Source organism: Canis lupus, chromosome 9 (genome assembly GCF_048164855.1).
Source record: "Canis lupus baileyi chromosome 9, mCanLup2.hap1, whole genome shotgun sequence".
Classification (NCBI taxonomy): Eukaryota; Metazoa; Chordata; class Mammalia; order Carnivora; family Canidae; genus Canis; species Canis lupus.
Genome location: NC_132846.1, coordinates 66,537,439 through 66,557,510, shown reverse-complemented (window position 1 = coordinate 66,557,510; position 20,072 = coordinate 66,537,439). Strand labels below are relative to the sequence as shown.

General features: G+C 36.4%; 1 protein-coding gene across 6 annotated transcripts in view; it reads left to right on the top strand.

Moving 5' to 3' along the window:
- ATG2B (autophagy related 2B) overlaps positions 1–20,072 on the top strand; it is a 70,875-nt gene that overhangs the window by 9,841 nt on the left and 40,962 nt on the right. For 5 of the 6 annotated variants that reach the window (XM_072839838.1, XM_072839836.1, XM_072839840.1 and 2 more), the window contains exons 2-14: positions 1,963–2,125; positions 5,087–5,239; positions 5,760–5,862; positions 7,436–7,598; positions 8,487–8,666; positions 12,301–12,397; positions 12,642–12,827; positions 13,830–13,984; positions 14,077–14,182; positions 14,825–15,086; positions 16,878–17,028; positions 17,814–17,906; positions 18,084–18,272. In XM_072839838.1, coding sequence (XP_072695939.1) covers positions 1,963–2,125; positions 5,087–5,239; positions 5,760–5,862; positions 7,436–7,598; positions 8,487–8,666; positions 12,301–12,397; positions 12,642–12,827; positions 13,830–13,984; positions 14,077–14,182; positions 14,825–15,086; positions 16,878–17,028; positions 17,814–17,906; positions 18,084–18,272 — 2,001 coding nt within the window. The remainder of the gene's footprint in view (positions 1–1,962; positions 2,126–5,086; positions 5,240–5,759; positions 5,863–7,435; positions 7,599–8,486; positions 8,667–12,300; positions 12,398–12,641; positions 12,828–13,829; positions 13,985–14,076; positions 14,183–14,824; positions 15,087–16,877; positions 17,029–17,813; positions 17,907–18,083; positions 18,273–20,072) is intronic. The other variant, XM_072839837.1, reaches the window with a different exon arrangement.

Sequence of the window (20,072 nt, the reverse complement as noted above, 5' to 3'; positions counted from 1 at the left end):
ACTCTTCTCAGGAAGGTCAGTTGTAGAACAGAATATATTTTTGGATTGAGGATCTGGATGTGTTTACCTTAAAACCACCCATGCCTGTGTGCTTTGCAGAAAGTGTAGGATTACACAAACACCAGCATGAAGAGAGCCTTTTAAAGTAGTAACTTCCAGTGATAAAATGTGAGTTGGTTTAATGTCAACATTCAACATTATGTTGTAGGCCAAGAATTATGACACTGCTATTCGTCATAGTATGCAGGAGGTACCTTACATATAAACTGTCATTTAATAAACATTTGTTATTTAATTTTAAAAAGTACCTTGTCTGGGACACCTGGGTGGCTCGGCGGTTGAGCTTCTGCCTTTGGCTCAGGGTGTGATCCTGGAGTCCCGGGATTAAGTCCCACATCGGGCTCCTTGCATGGAGCCTGCATCTCCTCCCTCTGCCTGTGTCTCTGCCTCTTTTTCCGTGTCTCTCATGAATAAATAAAATCTTAAAAAAAAAAAAAAGTACATTGTCAAGAAATATATTTATTCTATTAACTATATTTACATCCATTCTGTCTTCTGCTGTAGTCTGGTTTGCCTTATCACGCCATGGAAACTGCTCTCAGTGGGATCACCCATACCCTAAATATCACAAAATCCAGTGGATATTTAAAAATCTTTGGCCTCTTGTTACCTTTTATTGCACTGGAGCACTCTTTTTATAATTGTCTTTCCATGATTTTCTGGGATGTAAGACTTTCTTGATTTTTCCTTCTTGCTCTCCATTTGCTTTTTTCTAGTTTATTTCGCAGGTTCCTCAAGCAGGCTCTACACCCAACCTGATCATGACCTGAGCTGAAATAAAGAGTCAGATGACCAACTGACTCTTAATTCTAAAAACGTTGTCTCTCCTCATCCTAGGGCTTCATTGACCCCTTGGATTTATAATGCCCTTCCATATCATCAACCCAGATGACTCTCCTGACATCTAGATCAGAATATCTGGCTGCCTTATGGACATCTCCGCCCAAATGTCTCCTCACATGTACTCTTTGGAACTGAGCTCTTGAGCTTCCCCTAACCTGCTTCTCCAGGTTTTTTCCTCAGTAAATGGCACTACTAGCTAACCTGTTGTCTAAGCCTCCAACCCAGAAGTCGTTCTTCATTCCTCCTTTATTTCTCATGACGCCAATTAATTCTACTTCCTAATATTCTACAAAAATCTGTGCACTTCTGACTCTCCTCAGTGTCACTGTCCTCACCCAACCAAATTCCCTGGCTTCCCTGGCTCAGAACGGTTTTGTGCCTGAGTTTTACTTTCTTCCCATGCATGCAACTCAGTGTGTTCGCAGAAGTGGTTCACCAAAAGTTCTAATCTCCTCATGGTGCCCTTGCTTAAAATCTTTCAGTGGCTTCACTTTGCTCTTGAGGTAAATGTCAGACTTCTTAACATGAATTATAAGGCCATTTGGATTTCATTGTCCCTTATCTATGTAGTCTTATCTCTGGCTCATCACCATAACACTAGCACACTACGCTAGGGCCTAATTTCCCTCTCAGAAAGTTTTGTGTTTCAAATATGTGGGCTTGCACTCTCTGACCTCTGCTTTCTTTGAATCCTCCACATGTTATTATCTCTGTGTGGACTCCTTTGCTTGGTTAACTCCTCAGCCTTCTCTGGTCTCACCTTTAAATAGCACTTCCTCAATGTGGCCTATCTTGGATCTCTAGATTAGGTTCTTTTACATGCTCAAATAGTACTGTATTTCCTTTTTCATGTAGCTTCATCACACCTTGATGCATGTGTCTGTCACAGTAAAGCTATTTTGTAAACTTCATAAGGATGGGGAGTCTTTACTATGGACTCTGCTTTCCTTATCCCTAGTGTCTGACTTACATATGAGCATATTCAGCATCTTTGAATAAGTTAACAATTTTGAGTTCTTGTTTCTGTGATTTCAAAATGCACTTGGTTTTTCTCTTTAGTGTCTCAATGAGATCCTGGAGTCGGCAGATGCACCTTTAGAAGTCACTGAAGGATTCATACAGTCAATTTCTCTGTCAGTTCCATGGGGCTCCTTGCTGCAGGATAATTGTGCACTGGAAGTGAAAGGGCTAGAAATGGTCTTCCGGCCTAGACCCCGCCTAGGTAGGTGTGTTATGTGTTTCTGTTCTGTTTGTTTCTATTTGTATTCTTCACAGATTGGGAAAGTAACCTAATTGCATTAAACCCGGTATTACTTAACATTATATTTGTGAGATTTTCAGCAGATAAAATATTAGGACTTGGGGGTGTGTGATTTTATATTTAGAGTTACTTCTTGCCTTACTTACCCATGGTAACTTTAGTATACTGATGATTTGGTTTAATTATTTGTTACCGATCATATAAAGTGACTGTTCTAAAATTTCAAAGTATTGTGCCAGAAACAAGGGAAATGCTTAAAGATTAATGGAGAAATGTTAAAAGGACTGAGGATTGGGTTTATAGGTGCTCTTGTTGGCCAAATCTGGAATAATGACAATAAGTGGATTATAAATTAAAAAAACAACTCTAAGTCCATATTGTTACAAATAAGTAATCCGTATGTAAGGAAGGCAGGAAGAAGGGAAAGCTCTGTATGCAGTAGAATATCTACTTACTAGAGTAGAAAAATTGATAGATCATCACCATGTTTTGGCCACCATGGTAAAAAAAAAAAAATTGGTACAGGTGGTAATCATCAATGAATGCTAATCTCATTTGGTGAAAAGTTGTTGAGGAACTTGATATTGAGATATATCAACATACTTCATTGATTACGTGTTATTTAGAGAGAGAAATGTTTCTTTGACGGTGGAGGAAATTGATAGTCCCCACAACAACCTAGTGATCAAACTTAATCTCATCAATAGTGAGCCAAACTGCCATGATGTATGTCCTGATGTGATGGCTGAAAAGGACACATCATATTATATACTGCTCTTGCTAAAAGTGCTTAATCTGAATCAAATCATAAGACTTCAAGCAAATCCAAAATAAGGGAAATTCTCTAGATTAACTGGGTGATACTCTTTAGAAGTTTCAGTTCATGAAAGACAAGAAAATAGAGTAATTGTGCCAGATTAAAGAAGAGTAAGACATGAGAAACTGCAGTAGATAATCCTGTGTTTTTGTTATGAAGGATGTTATTGGGCAGCTGGGAAATTTGGATGTGGAATGTATAGAAAATAGTATTTTGTCAGTGCTAGGTTTGTTGGGTGTGTTCATGTTATTGAGCATTTGCAGGGGAATGTTCATATTTCTAGGAGTTACCTGCTGAAGTATTTAGGAGTGAGTGAGTGGGTGTTAGGATGCCTGCAGTTTGCCTTCAGATAGTTCAGCAAAATAATGAGAATGGATGTGTATTTGTGAGTGTGTGTATAGTTTTGACGAATCTAAGTGAAAGCTATGCAGGTGTTCATTATACTGTTTTTTCACCTCTTCCTTAGGATCGAAAACATTTAAAAGGACAGTTTAAGAGGGAAAAGCTTTAAAGTAGTAGCAAGTCATTATTTATAGGTATATCCATGTGGTAGCTTTAGTCACATATATGCTGTTTTCTGACTTACCAAACACATATATAGTGCTTCTTGCATGCCAGATGCTGTTGTGGGTGCTCTGCCAATATTATTTTACCGTAGCTCTTTGAAATAGATACTGTTCTCTCCATTTTATGGAGCCAGACATTGAAGCACGGGTAGATTCAGTAACTTGTCCACAGTCATTGCTCATTAAGTGGAAACTTGGGATCTCAACCCAGGCAGTCTAGTTCTGGAGTCCCTTCTTAACCACTGTGCCCTGTTGTAGTTCAGATTTTCTACATTGGAGTGAGTGTGTGTGTGTGTGTATATGTGTGTTTTATAAGCCAGTAAGAGTCATGATGTAAATCATCTTAACTTCTGAATTTAAATTCTTTGAGTGGCAAGTGAAGTTGGTCAAGACATACTTGAGGAATGATAATCCTAAGTGTTGTCTGAAACACCAGAGTTTAAATTATGCTTACTCGAATTAATAGCCCCTGTACTTTGAAAATTGGTAGTCTGTGTGTGGAAATTCTCCTTGATAATGGCATTTAATTAACAAGAATATTTTATTATTTTTAACCATGATGAGTAGAAAGAATAATACTTTCTTATGGAAAATCAAATATTCTCCCTTGCTTGAAAAAATACTCTGTGAAAAGAGGTTTTAAATTCCATTTTGGAAGACAGTAATTCTAACAATCTCAGTTTGTTTTGAATAATGTTAAGGAAGTAAGTTCAATTCTCTGATGAGGGAATATCTGGAAAGGATTTTTCCCAGTTCATGTATCCCTCCCAGGATGTTCTTCTGTTTTATCTACATTTATACTGACCTTCTACAGCCTAGGTCAGGTGCCACCTTAACCAGATTTCCTGTTAACTTCAGTTTGTGGGAAGAATTAACCTCCTAATTTAGCTGCCAGTATTTTCTGTTGACATTGCATAGTTGTTTACTAATCCTTCTTAAACATCTCCTTTCTTTCACTATATTGTAGGCTCTCAGAGGGCAGAATTAACGATTTTTCTGTCCCTACAGCAGGGTCAGCTAACAATGGCCTACAGGCCAACTTTGATCTGACATTTTTTGTAAATAAATTTGTATTGGAACACTACCATACTCATTCATTTCCTTGTTCTCTCTGCCTGCTTTTGCACTAGAGTGAGAGAGTAGTCAGAGTAGACTGTAGGAACCACGGGGTCTAAACTGTTGACCATCTGATGCTCACCAAAAAATCTGTTGACCCCATTCTATAGTATTTTGAATAGTACCATGCATGCATTAAATACTTCTTGAATGAATTCATGAATTAATATTAGACATACATATCATTTAATGAGAGCACACATCTCTGTACTTATTCCTGTGATTTTTCGTTATTTCTTCTCAGTTATTCTAAGGTGATATTTAAATCTCAAGAGTAATTTTTAGATTATCGTATGCCTAGGTAATACTGTGATGTTAAATGTCTCTTGGAGGGTTAAGAGTTTATTTCAAATGTGGCATTTTAAGAAATAACTTTGTTGTAACTATGAGAAGTTATCTAGGATTAATCTATATTTTCTGCAGCAACTGGTTCTGAGCCTATGTATTGGTCAAGTTTCATGACCAGCAGTATGCAATTGGCAAAAGAATGTCTTAGCCAGAAATTAACAGATGAACAAGGAGAAGGATCTCAGCCTTTTGAAGGACTTGAAAAGTTTGCTGAAACCATTGAAACAGGTTTGGCATTATTGAGTATTTTAAAAAATTTTAGGGTTTGTGTGTGTGTGTGTGTGTGTGTGTGTGTGTGTGTGTAGGTGTGTGCACGCATGTGTGTGAATTAGTACTGTTATTTAATAAGCCTTGTATAAGGAAAATCCATTGGAGTGATTTTTTTTTTTTTTAAGAAGTTACTGTTCTCCAAAACTTTGAGATTGAGGTTATTTTAAATATATCCAATTTAATTTCATGTTCTTTCATTCCTTAGTTTCTACTATTTATTTTGCCTGTGTAATGAAGGGTTTAGATTTCAGCAGAGAGTGTTAGGCCTTGCCCAGGTGTCTGTTGAGGTGTGTTGGCGTGGGTGCTCAGTGTAAGACACAATGGTTTTTACCAAACTTAAGATTTTGGAATTTTGAAGGAAAAAAATACAACTTTTGTATTTTCTAAGTTCTGTGTAAGGTAGCATTTATTCCTTTCATTAGAAGTTTTTATTGAGTATATGTGCGGTGTCATGTTGACAGTTACCTGTTTGTTCTAGTACTAAGAAGAGTAACAGTCACTTTTATAGACACAGTCTTGAGAATTGAACACGTGCCAGACAATTCCAAAACTGGAACTGCGCTTGAGATTCGAATAGAAAGGTAAGATTTCTTATATCTGAGAATAAGTGGCCCTATTTCCTTTGATAAATAGTAAGATCTGACTTTCATCAGATACTTTTAGAGATTAGAAATGATGCTATTCAGTTACCATGTTGTGTGGTTTCTGGGTAAAGCACGGCTCTCCAAGATACATTTTAAGCCTATAATTGAAAACTTAAGGTACCAGTCGGGGTATAAGTATATAATACTGTGTGGAATTCAGAGCATATGATTCTCTTTTAGTAATATCAAGTAAAAATCATGAATAGATGAATACTGCTAAATTTAAGGCACTTCTGTTGGGAGTTTTTTCATATGAGTGACACCCTGTTTTGCCATGTCTCATTAACTCGAAGGGCTTCTTTGCTTTCCTGTGCTTGATTTAAGTGCTGCTTACATGAGAAAGGCTGACTGGTTTTCTTTGAGAGGATTCTATGAGAGTATCTTAAGGTCAATATGTGTGATAGTGATTTACTTAAAAAGAAACCACACTTAGTTTTCTGTGTATGCTCACTTGGAACCCTATATTATCTCCAAAACAGAGATTGATTCATATACATACTCCTGAGTGTCAATCTGAGGTAGTCACTGTTTTTTTGTTTTCATTTTTGGTGGGCCCAAAGCAAAGTTTATTTAGAGTACGGTAACATACAGATAGTACGAAGCACACAGAGTGGGAGGGGACCCAAGAGGGTTGCCCTTGAGGCAGTCAGTGTTCATCTGTGTCTTAATGTGATTTGAATGCCAACAGAAATGCATGGAATGAAGTGTGTGCACTGAGCACTAAAGACACTCTGTATAGGGATCTGTTGGGGGCTTTTCCAAATTTTAAGCAGATATGCTATGGTTTCTGTCTTTCTATCATAAAATTACCTATTAGTGAAATGGTTATTGTTAACAGATTTTTAAAATTAGGTTGCATTTCCTGAAATGGATGGTATATTAAAAAGTATGTAAAATTTCTTGTAGAACTATATTCTGTTTTTTGTTGAAACTGAAGTGTAGTCATAAAAACTCAGAGTGGTCATAAGAATTCCAGAAATGTCATTCATGTCAGACTTAATGACTTGGAGCCAAATGCTGTCTCACTTTACCAGGAGATATTCATAAGGGAGCACAGGAGTTGTTTTCCTTGAGGCTAACTTTAGGAAGTTATTAATTTTTTTCCCCCAATAGGAGCCCCATAAAATTATCCTTCTTGAGGGTGAAGTCTCTTGGACAAAACATTTCCTGTAGTAAAGCACAGTGATGCTGACCACATTCTAGACATTTCCTAAGGAGTGCCAATGCTTGAAAACACCTTTACTTTAAAAGTTACGTGTTTCTTTATATTTGCAAGTAGATTTTCGTAGGAGTTTATGGGATGCCTGGATGGCTCAGCGAGCTCTGCTTTCGGCTCAGGGTGTGATCCTAGAGTTCAGGGATCGAGTCCCACATCAGGTCCCTGAGGGGAGCCTGCTTCTCCTCCTCTCCCTCTGCCTATGTCTCTGCCTCTCTCTCTCTCTCTGTAATGAATAAATAAAATCTTAAAAAAAAAGTTTTATGCCAGTGCTTTTTTGTCTTGAACTTTTAGAACTGTCTACTGTGATGAAGCTGCTGACGAGTCCTCAGGAATTAATGTGCATCAGCCCACAGCCTTTGCTCACAAGTTACTTCAGCTCTCCGGAGTATCTCTCTTCTGGGAGGAGTTTTCTGCGTCAGCAAAATCTTCCCCAGTGTGTTCAACTGCACCAGTGGTGAGAAAAACAAAAACACCAAACACTAAATGATAAATCTTTAAAATTAGGGGTATTTGGGTGGCTCAGTCAGTTGAGCATCTGACTTGATTTTGGCTTAGGTCATGATCTCAGGGTTGTGAGATCAAGCCCATTATCAGGCTCTGCACTGAGAATGGAGCCTGCTTAAGAGTCTATTTCTCCCTCTTCAAAAAACAAAGAAAACAAAGTAAATAAATAAATGTTTAAAGGAGGACTATTAAATTGTGCTAGGATATAAAATATGTGTTAGTGAGTTTCCGGCTGATCTGAAGTTAACTAAAATATTCAGTAGTGGAGACCCACATTTCAGAATTTTTAAAATACTCATCTTTATGATCAGTGCCTTTTCTACCAGTGCTGGGTATAACATTGGGTACTGTGTCTTGAGGGGAAATGGTATTATTAACAACTAACACTCTTTTATTATAAAAACAAAAGCAATGTTCATATTTACCTTACAGAATGAATGTATTATTGAAAACTTATAAATCATATCTTAAAATGTTGTTATTAAGGAACTTTTTATTAATCCTTTCTAAGAGTAGAGTCCTTTTATAAATCAGTCCTTCCATAGTTTATCTTTTACATTATTTCAGATTTTCGTTATAGAATGTTGTTTTCTTATTGTTGTAATTTGAATAGATATTGTTTTTTTTTTTTTTTTTTTTTCATAAAATCCTTTTCCATGATTTTCCTTTATTACTACTGTGTTCCATGCTAGCTATAAGACACTGGTTTATTCATTGTCACATAATGAAATTTTTCATGTCCTATATTTTACTCTTCTTGACATTTGTATTTTGCATTTCAGTATATTTACACTAAGGTGTTTTAAAGAATTGCTTTATTCTTACTGCCTCATTGTAGGAAACTGAGCCAAAGCTGTCACCTAGCTGGAATCCCAAAATTGTTTATGAGCCACACCCACAGCTAACTAGAAATTTACCAGAGGTAGCACCCTCTGACCCAGTGCAGATTGGAGGGCTAATTGGTAGGCTGGAGTTGAGTCTCACATTGAAACAGAATGAAGTACTTCCTGGAGCTAAGGTCAGTATTTGTTTTATTTTCTATAGTTAAAAACAAAAGAAAAGTATAAGTATTCTGTAATGTGTGCAATGACCCACGGATTGACTACTGTGTGTTGTCCTGTAACTATGGCACCCTCTGTCCTGGAGTCTGTGTTCTTACTCTCTGCTGTCTCTGACCTTAGGTCTTAGGGCCTCATGTGAGGACTCTCTCTCACACTTGTGCTTAGGCTCAGGTGTTATTAGCAGTGTCTCCTGCACTCACTTTCCCCCATTCTAGCAGTTCAGAAACATTTGTGAGTTAATAAGGAATTTATTAAAGACTCTATCATAACATTCAGTTTAAAGGAGAAGAGATTTGGAAAGTAAGAAGTTGACCGTAGAAGGTGTTTAATTGTATGCATGTAAAAATGCCGCCTAGATGGGTTTTGAGCGAATGGCCGTTTTTATAGTTGTATAATATTTATGAAAAGAGATTTATCATTTTTTCATATCTCGGCTTTTTGAAGACACTGTAAAGACAACTGCACTTATTTTTCACAGAAAAGTATTGAATAGTCTGCTGGAGAATCAGGAAGCCTATATTTAGTCTGTTAAAACTGTTTGTGAAGTGTTATTTTTACACTTTGAAAACTAATTTTTTATATAATCTCTGTAAAATGTAGTTTAAATTAAGAAAATATCAGGATTTCATTTGTTTACCCACTGGGCTAACTAGCTATAGGTGTTTGAGGGACTACTGTATGCCAGGCTCTGATATAGACAAGAGTGGAATACTATCTTTGCCTTAATACAATGTATATAGTAAGGGGTGTAGAAATTGCTGTGGGGACCTGGAAGAGGGAGCAGCTGAGTACAGAGGATTGAGGATCTCCAGCAATCCATCCTTGGATTGGCAGGCCTGGCTATAGTTGGAGTCAGAGGATGGTGGTGATCAGAATGCCAACCTTCCTCTTGCTGAGGACTCCCTCTCCTTTGTTTACTGCTGTCTCCTACCTCAGGCAGTATGAAATCCTTTCACCAGGTCTTAAGCCTGTCATAGAATAACATGAAAGCCATATAAGTATGTTTAAACACTACAGGGAATCCCATGATTGGCTAATAACATCCTTCGGAACCTAACACACCCATGTCTCTGGGGAATGCATTAGCTATTTCTCTAAGAAGGAAGAACCACAGCAGTCACTTTTATAGTTCTGTTTTAAATTTTGTATGTTTGATCTTTGCACAAACCTGAACTTTTGCACATTATATGTTGATTTGTATAAGTACCTTTTAGATGTTACTTTTGGACAGATGTGTATTAGGTGACAAATGAACATCTGGAATTCTAGCATGGCATTTTTTGCCAGCTAGTATTTGATATTCGGAGATTGTACTCTCCTTGCCTACATGGTAACATTTGTGTAGTAACTTGAGTTTGAGTACCTTTTGTTCTTATTTAAGGAAAATGAAGGCTAAATGGAAAAATAAAAGTTCTAGATACTAGCTTTGAGAAACGTAAATCACATAAATACTGTGTAGTTAAAGGTGGCATTGGTTACGGATGCTCAGGTGTCAGATCTTTAGTCTCTCTGGGGTTCATTAGATCCACAAATCTTAACTGTGGGATCAAAATGTTATGAAAGATTTGGGGTGTGGCTCCTGGGTGACTGAGTCAGTTAAGCGTTGGACTCTTGATCTTGGCCCAGGTCATGATCTCAGGGTCATGAGATTGAGCCCCGGGTCAGGCTCCACACTTGGCATGGAGTCTGCTTGAAATTATCTCCCTCTCCCTCCCCACCCCTTGCATGTGTGTGCACATGTACTCTCTTTCCCTCTTAAATAAATTAATCTTTAAAAAAGATTTTTTTTTTAAAGTTCTCTGAGATGGTACCTATCCCAAATGATGTGTCAGCCTGATGTTCACATGTTCAGTTTTAGCATATACTTTCAGGAATGCATCATGTAAGAAAATAGAGGAACTGTATGGACTGAATTTATAGATCTCTTGTTTAGTTACTGTGTCATATTGAATTTGAAATTCGTTATTTTAGTTATGTCCTATCTTTTCTATTTCCAGAGGAAAGTAATAGGTACTTTGTTCTTTGTATGCCAAACTTAGGATGTGCAAATAATATTCATGAACATTAGAAGTGAAATTCTTGATCATTCATCCTAATAAAGGTCAGAGATTATGTTTTCAATACAAGAAATTAAAAATCAAATTTTAAATTTGGCATTTAAGGTATGCCTGGGTGGCTCAGTGGTTGAGCATAATAGGGCTCAGGTCATAATCCCGGGGTCCTGGGTTCGAGTCCCACATCATGCTCCCTGTGGGGAGCCTGCTTCTCCCTCTGCCTGTGTCTTTGCCTCTCTGTCTTTCATGAATAGATAAATAAAATCTTAAAAAAAAAAATTTGGTGTGTTAATCAGAAAGAGATTTTCCCACTGTCCTCAGCCTAAACTCTTTGCTAATTCATGGTCTGGGATGGCAGCCGTCAGTAAGGAGTCCCATAAAAGAAATCTTCCATGGGCAGCTAGATAGCCATACCCTGAGAGGATGAGGACTTCCCATCTGGGTCAGCCGAGGTTAAAATCCTGGCTCTGGGTCTGTAGATGGCCTTGTGTTGTAAATCTTTGTGAGCCTGTGTCCTTGTCTATAAAACAGGAACTTTATTAGAACAAATGGAAATGTAATAAAAACATAGTGCCCCAACACTCAGAAAAAGGTGATAGTGATGATTATTACTGGAGAATGTATTATATTCTCAGATCAAGGAAGCTTCTTGGCATTATCATGTAATATTTTGTTTTTACAATCAGAAGAAATCCCCCTCCTCCCAACAGGAAGATACCATTTTCCAAATATAAATGTATTAATTCTTTTTAAATTGCAAAATAGCATAAGGATAATAGGAGTGTTAGCATTAGAACTAAGAGGAGGAGAGTGAAAAGTAAGGTAGACATACTCACCTTGTTAAAATGTGATGTAGAAAATAGAGTAATTGCTCTGTCAGAATATATACTCCATAGGAATAGATATGAGACTTGCTGGGGCTTTTATTTCTAGGAGGATAAGTGGACAACGATTTGGAAATGAGCAAGGCAGTCCACATGGCACTCATTTCGTGGGCATCTCTGCTGTGGCCTGCGCTGTCCTGCCCAGCAGAGAGTAGGCTTTGTGGGACACTGGGCATGTGCAAGGGCACACTGTTGGTAGGGGAGGGCCTCACATGTTCTGCTAGGGAGTTTTATCCATGGGCAGACTTGGGAAAGCCAACTTTATTTGCTCTGGTTTGAATCCCACTTTGAGGATTATAAGTTGAGTCTTGAGATCCTGATGGGAATGTATTCTGTGCTACTATCTTCAGTGTCTTCCACTGACTGTGACACAGGGACTCCTCAAATACCTGAAATACTCAGAAAACTCAGACAAAAAGTAAGATATTGGACTTGCCAACGTGAAATTTCTCAGGAGTATTTTCCCTCTTAGAATAACAGTTTGGTGACCTTCAAGTGTTTTCATTTAGATTGAATTAGTGGAGGGAATCTTAGGTGAAGGAATCCGAGACTAATCAGTGTTCATCTCAGTACATTAAAGTATACTGGGATTTGTGGTGATGAGGTTTTAAAGAGTGTTTATCCTGAATGGCTTTTTTTTTTTTTTTTTGAAGTTGGATATTGATGGACAGATAGACTCTATTCATCTATTCCTGTCACCAAGGCAGGTGCACTTGCTTTTGGATATGTTAGCAGCTATTGCTGGACCAGGCAAGTATGGCAATAGGCAACTCTGTTATTATTGTTTTTAATTATTTAAAACTTTTTAGATTCTGTGATTCCTAGCTAGCTGCTTAAAGCTACTACATAGCCCTTATTAATATTAAATAGTGGTAGTTCTGCGTTAACTGTGGCACGAAGTTGCTGTTGGTATTGGACAAGTGGGTTTTGGGAGAGAGATGATTAAGTAACTCCAAATTTAATTACTGTTTTGCTTTCCTTTCTATTCTTGTAGAAAATTCTAGCAAAATAGGGTTAGCTAATAAAGATAGAAAAAACCGACCCATGCAGCAGGAAGACGAATATCGAATTCAGATGGAATTAAACCGGTATTATTTGAGAAAAGATTCCCTTTCGGTGGGTGTGTCTTCAGAGCAAAGTTTTTATGAGACAGAATCTGCTCGTACACCTTCTAGCCGTGGTAAGCAACTAAAACAATTGACACTAGATTTCTACAGTGTCCTCCTAGAGCAAAGTAAACTTAATTTGGCTGTTGCGAAATGGAGTTTAGTAATGAAAGAACAAGTTCCATGCTCTAAGAAGAACATTTCTAAGTTGATGTAACCACAGCATTACAGGGAAGCACTGGCACAAATATCTTTCTGATTATGTATCTCATGTCTTGTAAATCAGGATTTTTAAAAAAATTTTTATTCTAAGGACAATTTACAAAAATGCAGATTTACACAAGATAAATAGGATAATTATTCATTTTTGTCAAATTCTTACATGCTTGTATAATGTATGGTTAGATGCCATTAAATATAAATCTTCTGTCAATTGTATATAGTCTTTACCCAGTTTACTTTGCATTTATAGGTGTTTTAGACTGTTTAAGCACTAATACCTTAAATAATAAGAATCAAGTACAGAATGTTGAACTCAATAAATTAAAAACTAAAAAATTAAAGTCTGTAAGAAATTTTGGCCATAATAAACCTCATTTGCTTGAGGGTAAAACAACCTCCAGAAAGAAGTGAAATGTAAATAGAATTCGAAATAATATATTCAGGTTTTTTTTTTTTTTTTTTTTAAAGAAAGAGTTGTATCCATATGAAACCAGAGATTACAAGATCTTTATACTATTTTAAAGTTGGATTTTAACTTCTAAATTGTCATATGACACTTAAAAATACACCATGTAGTCCTGCAAATCCTATATTTAAGGAAAAAAAAAAAAACCAAGTTCACCAATAGGATAGCATAACCGTTTTTGTTAACTTGTATTTGGTTGAGTTTTTACTATGCCTTTTATATCTTGGATCCTCACAGATTATCCCTTCAGAAGTAATGTAAAATGTAGGGCATCACTCTACTTCAGATAATTTGAAGGAAGTATATTAATGTATGTTAACTTACTTTAAAGATGTTGAAAAAAAAAAAAGATGTGAATTATACAATTGACAAGGTTAATTCTCTCTAGAAGAAGAAGTTTTCTTCTCCATGGCTGATATGGACATGTCTCATAGTCTCTCTTCTCTTCCACCTCTGGGAGACCCTCCAAATATGGACCTTGAGTTATCATTAACTAGTACATACACAAATACTCCAGCAGGATCTCCATTAAGTGCTACTGTGGTAAAGTATTATTTAAGTTTTGTTCGATTCTTGAAAGTGGCTTCTGAAATTCTACACTTTATTCATGTGATTTAAAAAAAATTGTTTTACAGCTTCAGCCAACGTGGGGAGATTTCCTTGATCATCATAAAGAACAACCAGTAAGAGGGTCCACCTTGCCATCCAACCTAGTTCACCCACCAAATTTACAGAAGACTTGTAAGTAGTGTAAGACATTTTTTTGATAGTTTCCCATTGGAATTTTAAGAAAATAAAAAATTAAAACAAATGGTTTCTAGAAAATGCCATTGTACTGCTGCTTTTCTCTCCATATTTTTTTTTGATCTGGGCCATTTAACAAAGTTTAGGAAGAAAATGTGAAGCATGGATTAACAGCTCACTGAAGTAATTTAAAATAGTTGCCGATTTGTTGTAATCTTTACATATTTAAATAATTTTAGTTAGTTTCATATTATTGCAGTTTGTCCCATTGTTTACATTTCCCTTGAAAGAGAACCTCCAGTCTCTTCTCTGCAAAATTTAATTAAAATAGACACAAGGCTTAGAGGAAAATGTGGTGAGCAGCTTTTGGTTAATCTGCTACTTTTCCAATATAGTTTCATTAATGCAAAACTTTTGTTCATATGTTTCTTTTTGATGCTTCAAGTATCAAGGATCCTGGATGTCAGATGTAGAAAGATAACAGTTTATCTTGTCTAATATCAAATATCCTTCAAACTGTTGTGTGATTCATCACCTGCTTTTTAAAACTAATGTATGAGTAAATGTCTTATAATTTTGATATAATGGATTGTTTTTAAATATCAAATTATATGCATAATTTTAACCCATGTGTTTCAGCTCTCCCATCTAGATCTGTTTCAGTGGATGAATCCAGGCCTGAACTTATTTTTAGACTAGCTGTGGGAACCTTGTCCATCTCTGTGCTTCACATCGATCCTTTATCACCACCTGAAACATCACTCAACCTCAATCCATTGACACCTTTGGCGATAGCTTTCTTTACCTGCATAGAAAATATTGACCCAGCAAGATTTTCAGCAGATGATTTTAAGTCTCTCCGAGCAGTATTTGCGGAAGCTTGCAAACACGATCACCTTCGGTAAATTCTCTCATGTTTATTAATGATGCTTGAAAAAGAATCAGATGTGGACTCTTGTATCTACCTATCTCTGGTTTTCTGATTCACATTTTATTTGTAAATGAGGAAATGAACAAGGTTTTCTTGCAATGCTACAGAAATGCTTACCATTTCGAATTTAGGTTAGTTGGCACGTGAAACTAGGACACTGAGATAATCAGGAGTTTTCTCTGCTCATGACAAGTTTTTTTGACCACATCTTGCCATTTAAAATATTGACACCGTTAAAATCATAAAAATAGTTCTTACTGTCACTACTCGCTCAGCAGAGATGATAGTGGTGGGTGAGAGTGGAGTGAGCTAATGAGAGGGGCCGCGGACACAACATGAACCCTGTGACATGGTCTTTGAGTTGGGGAACGGCACCAAGGCTGATCCTAAGCACGGATGCTGTACTTTCAACTTCTGCTTTAAAAAAAGTAAAGCTGTCCGGGGGCACCTGGGTGGCTCAGTCCATTAAATGTCCAACCCTTGATCTCCGTTCAGGTCTTGCTCTCACTGTTGTGAGTTCAGGCCCTGAATTAACAACAACAACAAAACTTTATTAAAAAAGTTAAGCCCTCCAAATAGCCAAAGACTTTTTCATGAGTTGAGTCCTGGTAGGTGAGGAGATAATTAAATTTGAAGGTATAATATTGTTAATAAGTAGGGACGCTTGGGTGGCTCAGTGGTTGAGCATCTGCCTTTAGGGCATGATCCTGGAGTTCTGGGGTCAAGTTTCACATCAGGCTCCCTACAGGGTGCCTGCTTCTCCTCTGCCTATGTGTCTGCCTTCTCTCTGTGTCTCTTATGAATTAAAAAAAAAAAAAAAAAAAAAAAAAACTTAAAAAAATATTGTTAATAAATAAACATTGCTCATTTTAACATGAAAGTGATCTTTTGATCATATTTTATAAAGTGGTTTAGGCACATATATTAATAATTTGATAAAACAGTTTTGGCCTTTTATTTTTTGAAGTATTGAAATTAGTATACAGGGTAGTTTCTATATGTAGCTAAAGAAACTGTACAGGTTAGGATCATAGTATTTACTTTATTAAAAATTTTTTTCTTTTAAAGATTTTATTTATTTGACCCAGAGAGAGAGAAAACAAGCAGGGGGAGTGGTAGGCAGAAGTAGAGGGAGGAGAGGGTATCTGCTGAGCAAACAGCCTAATGCGGTTGGTGCTCAATCCTAGGACCCTGGGATCATGACCTGAACCAAAGGCAGATGCTTAACGGACTGAGCCACCTAGGCGTCCTGTGGACTGTAGTATTTATAATTAAACTGTAAAAACATTTTGGACAAGGTTTCAAATGTCTGCTAGTAGAAAATACAACAAAAACAGCAAAAACAGGAGGACGACTTTCACTTGGGATCCAATGATTGAAGGTTTTATTTTATTTTTTTTATTTTTTTTTTTTTTGATTGAAGGTTTTAAAATGTTAAGAATCTACATATATTTTACAGATTTGAAAGATTTTTGTCCACTGCAGTGTAAATTTTAAAATGTCAAGGGAGGGCAGTGTTGGGAAATAAATATATCCTGGATAATTTCTTATCAACAGAGCTGCTGTCTTATGTCAGGGAATGGGAAATTGGAAGCAGTCTTTCTGGTTAATACTCTTTGGAATATTAGTTATTACTAACAACTTGAACTTGTCAGAATAGGTGGACAGTTGTGCTTTATTAACACTTGTGTACTATTCTTTGACATTGGTTAACCTACAAGAAATGAGTACTCTTTTAAATGCTTCATTTTTTTGTAATAGATTTATAGGTACTGGCATCAAAGTGTCCTATGAACAAAGACAAAGATCAGCTTCCCGATATTTTAGTACTGACATGTCCATCGGGCAAATGGAACTTTTGGAGTGCCTATTTCCCACGGATTTTCATTCTGTTCCTCCTCACTACACAGAGGTAAATTATACGAGATATTTTTCCTTTAGGATTTTTCTTTAAATCGGCTTTGCAAAAATAAATAAATAAAAAAAAATAAATCGGCTTTGCTTTTAAAGAGTTGTATTAACAGCAGTGATTTTCTTAAAAAAAAGTAGAGGAAGTCACAGAGGAAGTGTGTGTGCGCACACGCTCACATGCGTGCACACACATTTGTATTTTGTTGAAACATTTTAAAGTGGCATTCAAGGTCATTGTAAGAGTCTGGTAGAATTTTTAGAGTTGACTTGTTTTAGAGTGGCAGACAGTTTATGGAATAGATGACTTCATTTCACTGATTTTCCAAGCACTATTAATTTTAGAAGAAGTCTGTTAAATACTGAATGCCCACAGTGTGCTAAAAAGCACTGTTTAAGACAAGCAAAATGTCTTTTGTTCATTTATTAGTCTGATTTTTATTTTTTTTTCCAATTCTAAAAGTGTGTGCTAGAGAAACTTTCCAAAGTTATCAAGATAACCTATATTGCTGTTACTTTGCCCTTGTTCATTATTTTATTTTCAAAGTACTTTCTTGGGCATTAATTTACTTGAATTCTCATGTACATTCTGCAGATGAGATACTAAGTATCTCATCTCATTCTTAAGAAATTAACTTAAGATTTACATTGTTTGTAAGTGACCAAAATGAAATGTAAAATCAGCTTTCCTGGCTTTGAAAAGGTCTTTTGACTATTAGCCCCTCTATTAATTCATGTGATGAGTTACAGTTTAATATCTTACATTTAATTTATTTTTGTCTTTGTAAGCTTTTAATGTTCCATTCCAAAGAACGAACTGATTCCCATTCACCTGTATGTCTTCAGCTTCATTATAAGCATTCTGAGAATAAAGGACCCCAGGTAAGAAGCCATATTGTGTGATTACCACCTGTAAATTTTCATTTGATACGTATTTTGTCATAGTTATACAGTTTTTGTTTAGTCATATTCCTACAGTTTTCACTTAATTTTGTAGTACTCTTAGTGATCATGTTAATGTTTTCCTTTTTTTTTTTTTTTTTTTTTTTGCTTTTAAAGGGCAATCAAGCAAGACTTAGTTCTGTTCCTCAGAAGGCAGAATTACAAATTAAGTTGAATCCTGTGTTTTGTGAGCTGGATATCAGTATTGTGGACAGGTTAAATTCCTTGCTCCAACCACAAAAGCTTACCACAGTAGAGATGATGGCATCTCACATGTATACTTCATACAATAAACATATTAGTCTGGTAAGTATTCAGAATGTTACAAATAGTAATCCTAATTATAGCTAACTAATGGGCTTATTGGAATCATTTCTGAGCTTAAGTGTTCTTAATAGATTATGGAGAAACTTATGTCTAGATCATAGACTAGCTGAATAAGTTTTGCTAATATATCAAGTGAAATTTTATGTGGCCATTTTGAATGATAGTTATAAAAATGGTGAAGCAACATGAAGAAAGCTCATGAAGGAGTATTAAGAGAAAAAGTGAAACATACTACTCTAAATTTTTATCACAGCTGTGTAAATAAAATTGAGGTACAGGGGCGCCTGGCTGGTTCAGTTGGTTAAGTGCATACCTTTGGCTCAGGTCATGATCCCAGGGTCCTGGGTTGGAGCCTCACATTGGGTTCCCTGCTTAGTGGGAAGTCTGCCTTTCCCTCTCCATCTGCTCCGCCCCCCCATGCTCGCTCTCTCTTTCTCTCTCTTTCTCCCTCCCTCCCTTCCTCCCTCTCCTTCTCCCTCTCTTAAACAATAAAAATCTTAAAAAGAAATTGAATATTGAAAAAGAATGGCTAGAAATACACCAGTTGGTAGCTTTGATTATGTTAAAGTGTAGAATTAGATTTCCTTTCCCTCTCTGTGTTTTCTGAATTTTATAAACTGCGATTGTAATATCTGCCCAAAATTTATTCACACATTTAGTAAACAACCTGATCTGCATATAAAATGTAGCCCAGATAATGTAAGGTACACTTTTGAAAGTGGGAACATAATTTATGGCATTGTTACCAAGCATCACATTAGGTGACTTATACTTAGTTCTGTCTGGTGCATGGTGTTTTTTTCTAAGCATTTCAAATAAGTCAGATTTGCAAGAAATCTGTTAGAAATTTTGGGCTGGAATTTGGGGGCTTTGACCCCTTCGGTTAAAAAGAAAAGGGAGATTCACTGTTTTTCTACTTACTTGTTTGTTCCTTAATTAGTGGTGGATATTTACGTTAAATCAGCATTCTTTATTTTTTGTTGCCACCAATTACTAGTTATTTCAAGTTCTCTGGGACTAGTATGCATATTTGCTATTAGCCATTGATGTACTGGGATGATGGTTTAATCTCTTCGGTTATTTTTGCTGAGGTAGGGATTAGTATTACAGAGTCCAATAGGGGAGAAAAAGAATAGTGCTAAAAATCCCAGTCTAGGGGAAGAAGGGAACTCCTAAATCCAGGAGGTTAGACGCTGATTCATAAAGTGGAGGAGTGTTAATACCTGCAGTGTTCTCTGGGCTAAAGCCTTATAAGCTTCAGCACATTTTAGGGAAAAACAAAACAAAACATAAATGACTTTTATCTGAAGGGCATGTTCTTTTGAGCAGAGGGTGCATATGTGTCTTGGTTTTTAAGAGCCATTTGATGGGCTCATAACCCTTGGGAGCTCAGAGTGAGTCATTTGGTGAATATTTAGAACTTATGCTGTGCCAGGCTCTAGACTTAGTCCTGGAAATACAAAGTTAAGTCAGAGATGGACCTTGCATTTGGCATAATCTTATTTCACACCAAGTCTTTAAAGTAGCATATTGGTAGATAAATCCTTCAAATTGAATGTTGAATTGATTTTTAACTCTATTGGATTTACTGATAACCTAATGTACACGCTATTGTCTTTTAGTCTATAGTAATATGTTTATATATCTCTAGCACCTGTGTCTTCATTTTGGTTCAGTGTTTGTTTTGATTGATTTTGATTTATTTGGTTTAACTTTTGCCAGTTATTTGAAGTTTTGTCAGTAGCTGCTACTGCATTATAAAATTTCATTACACTAAAT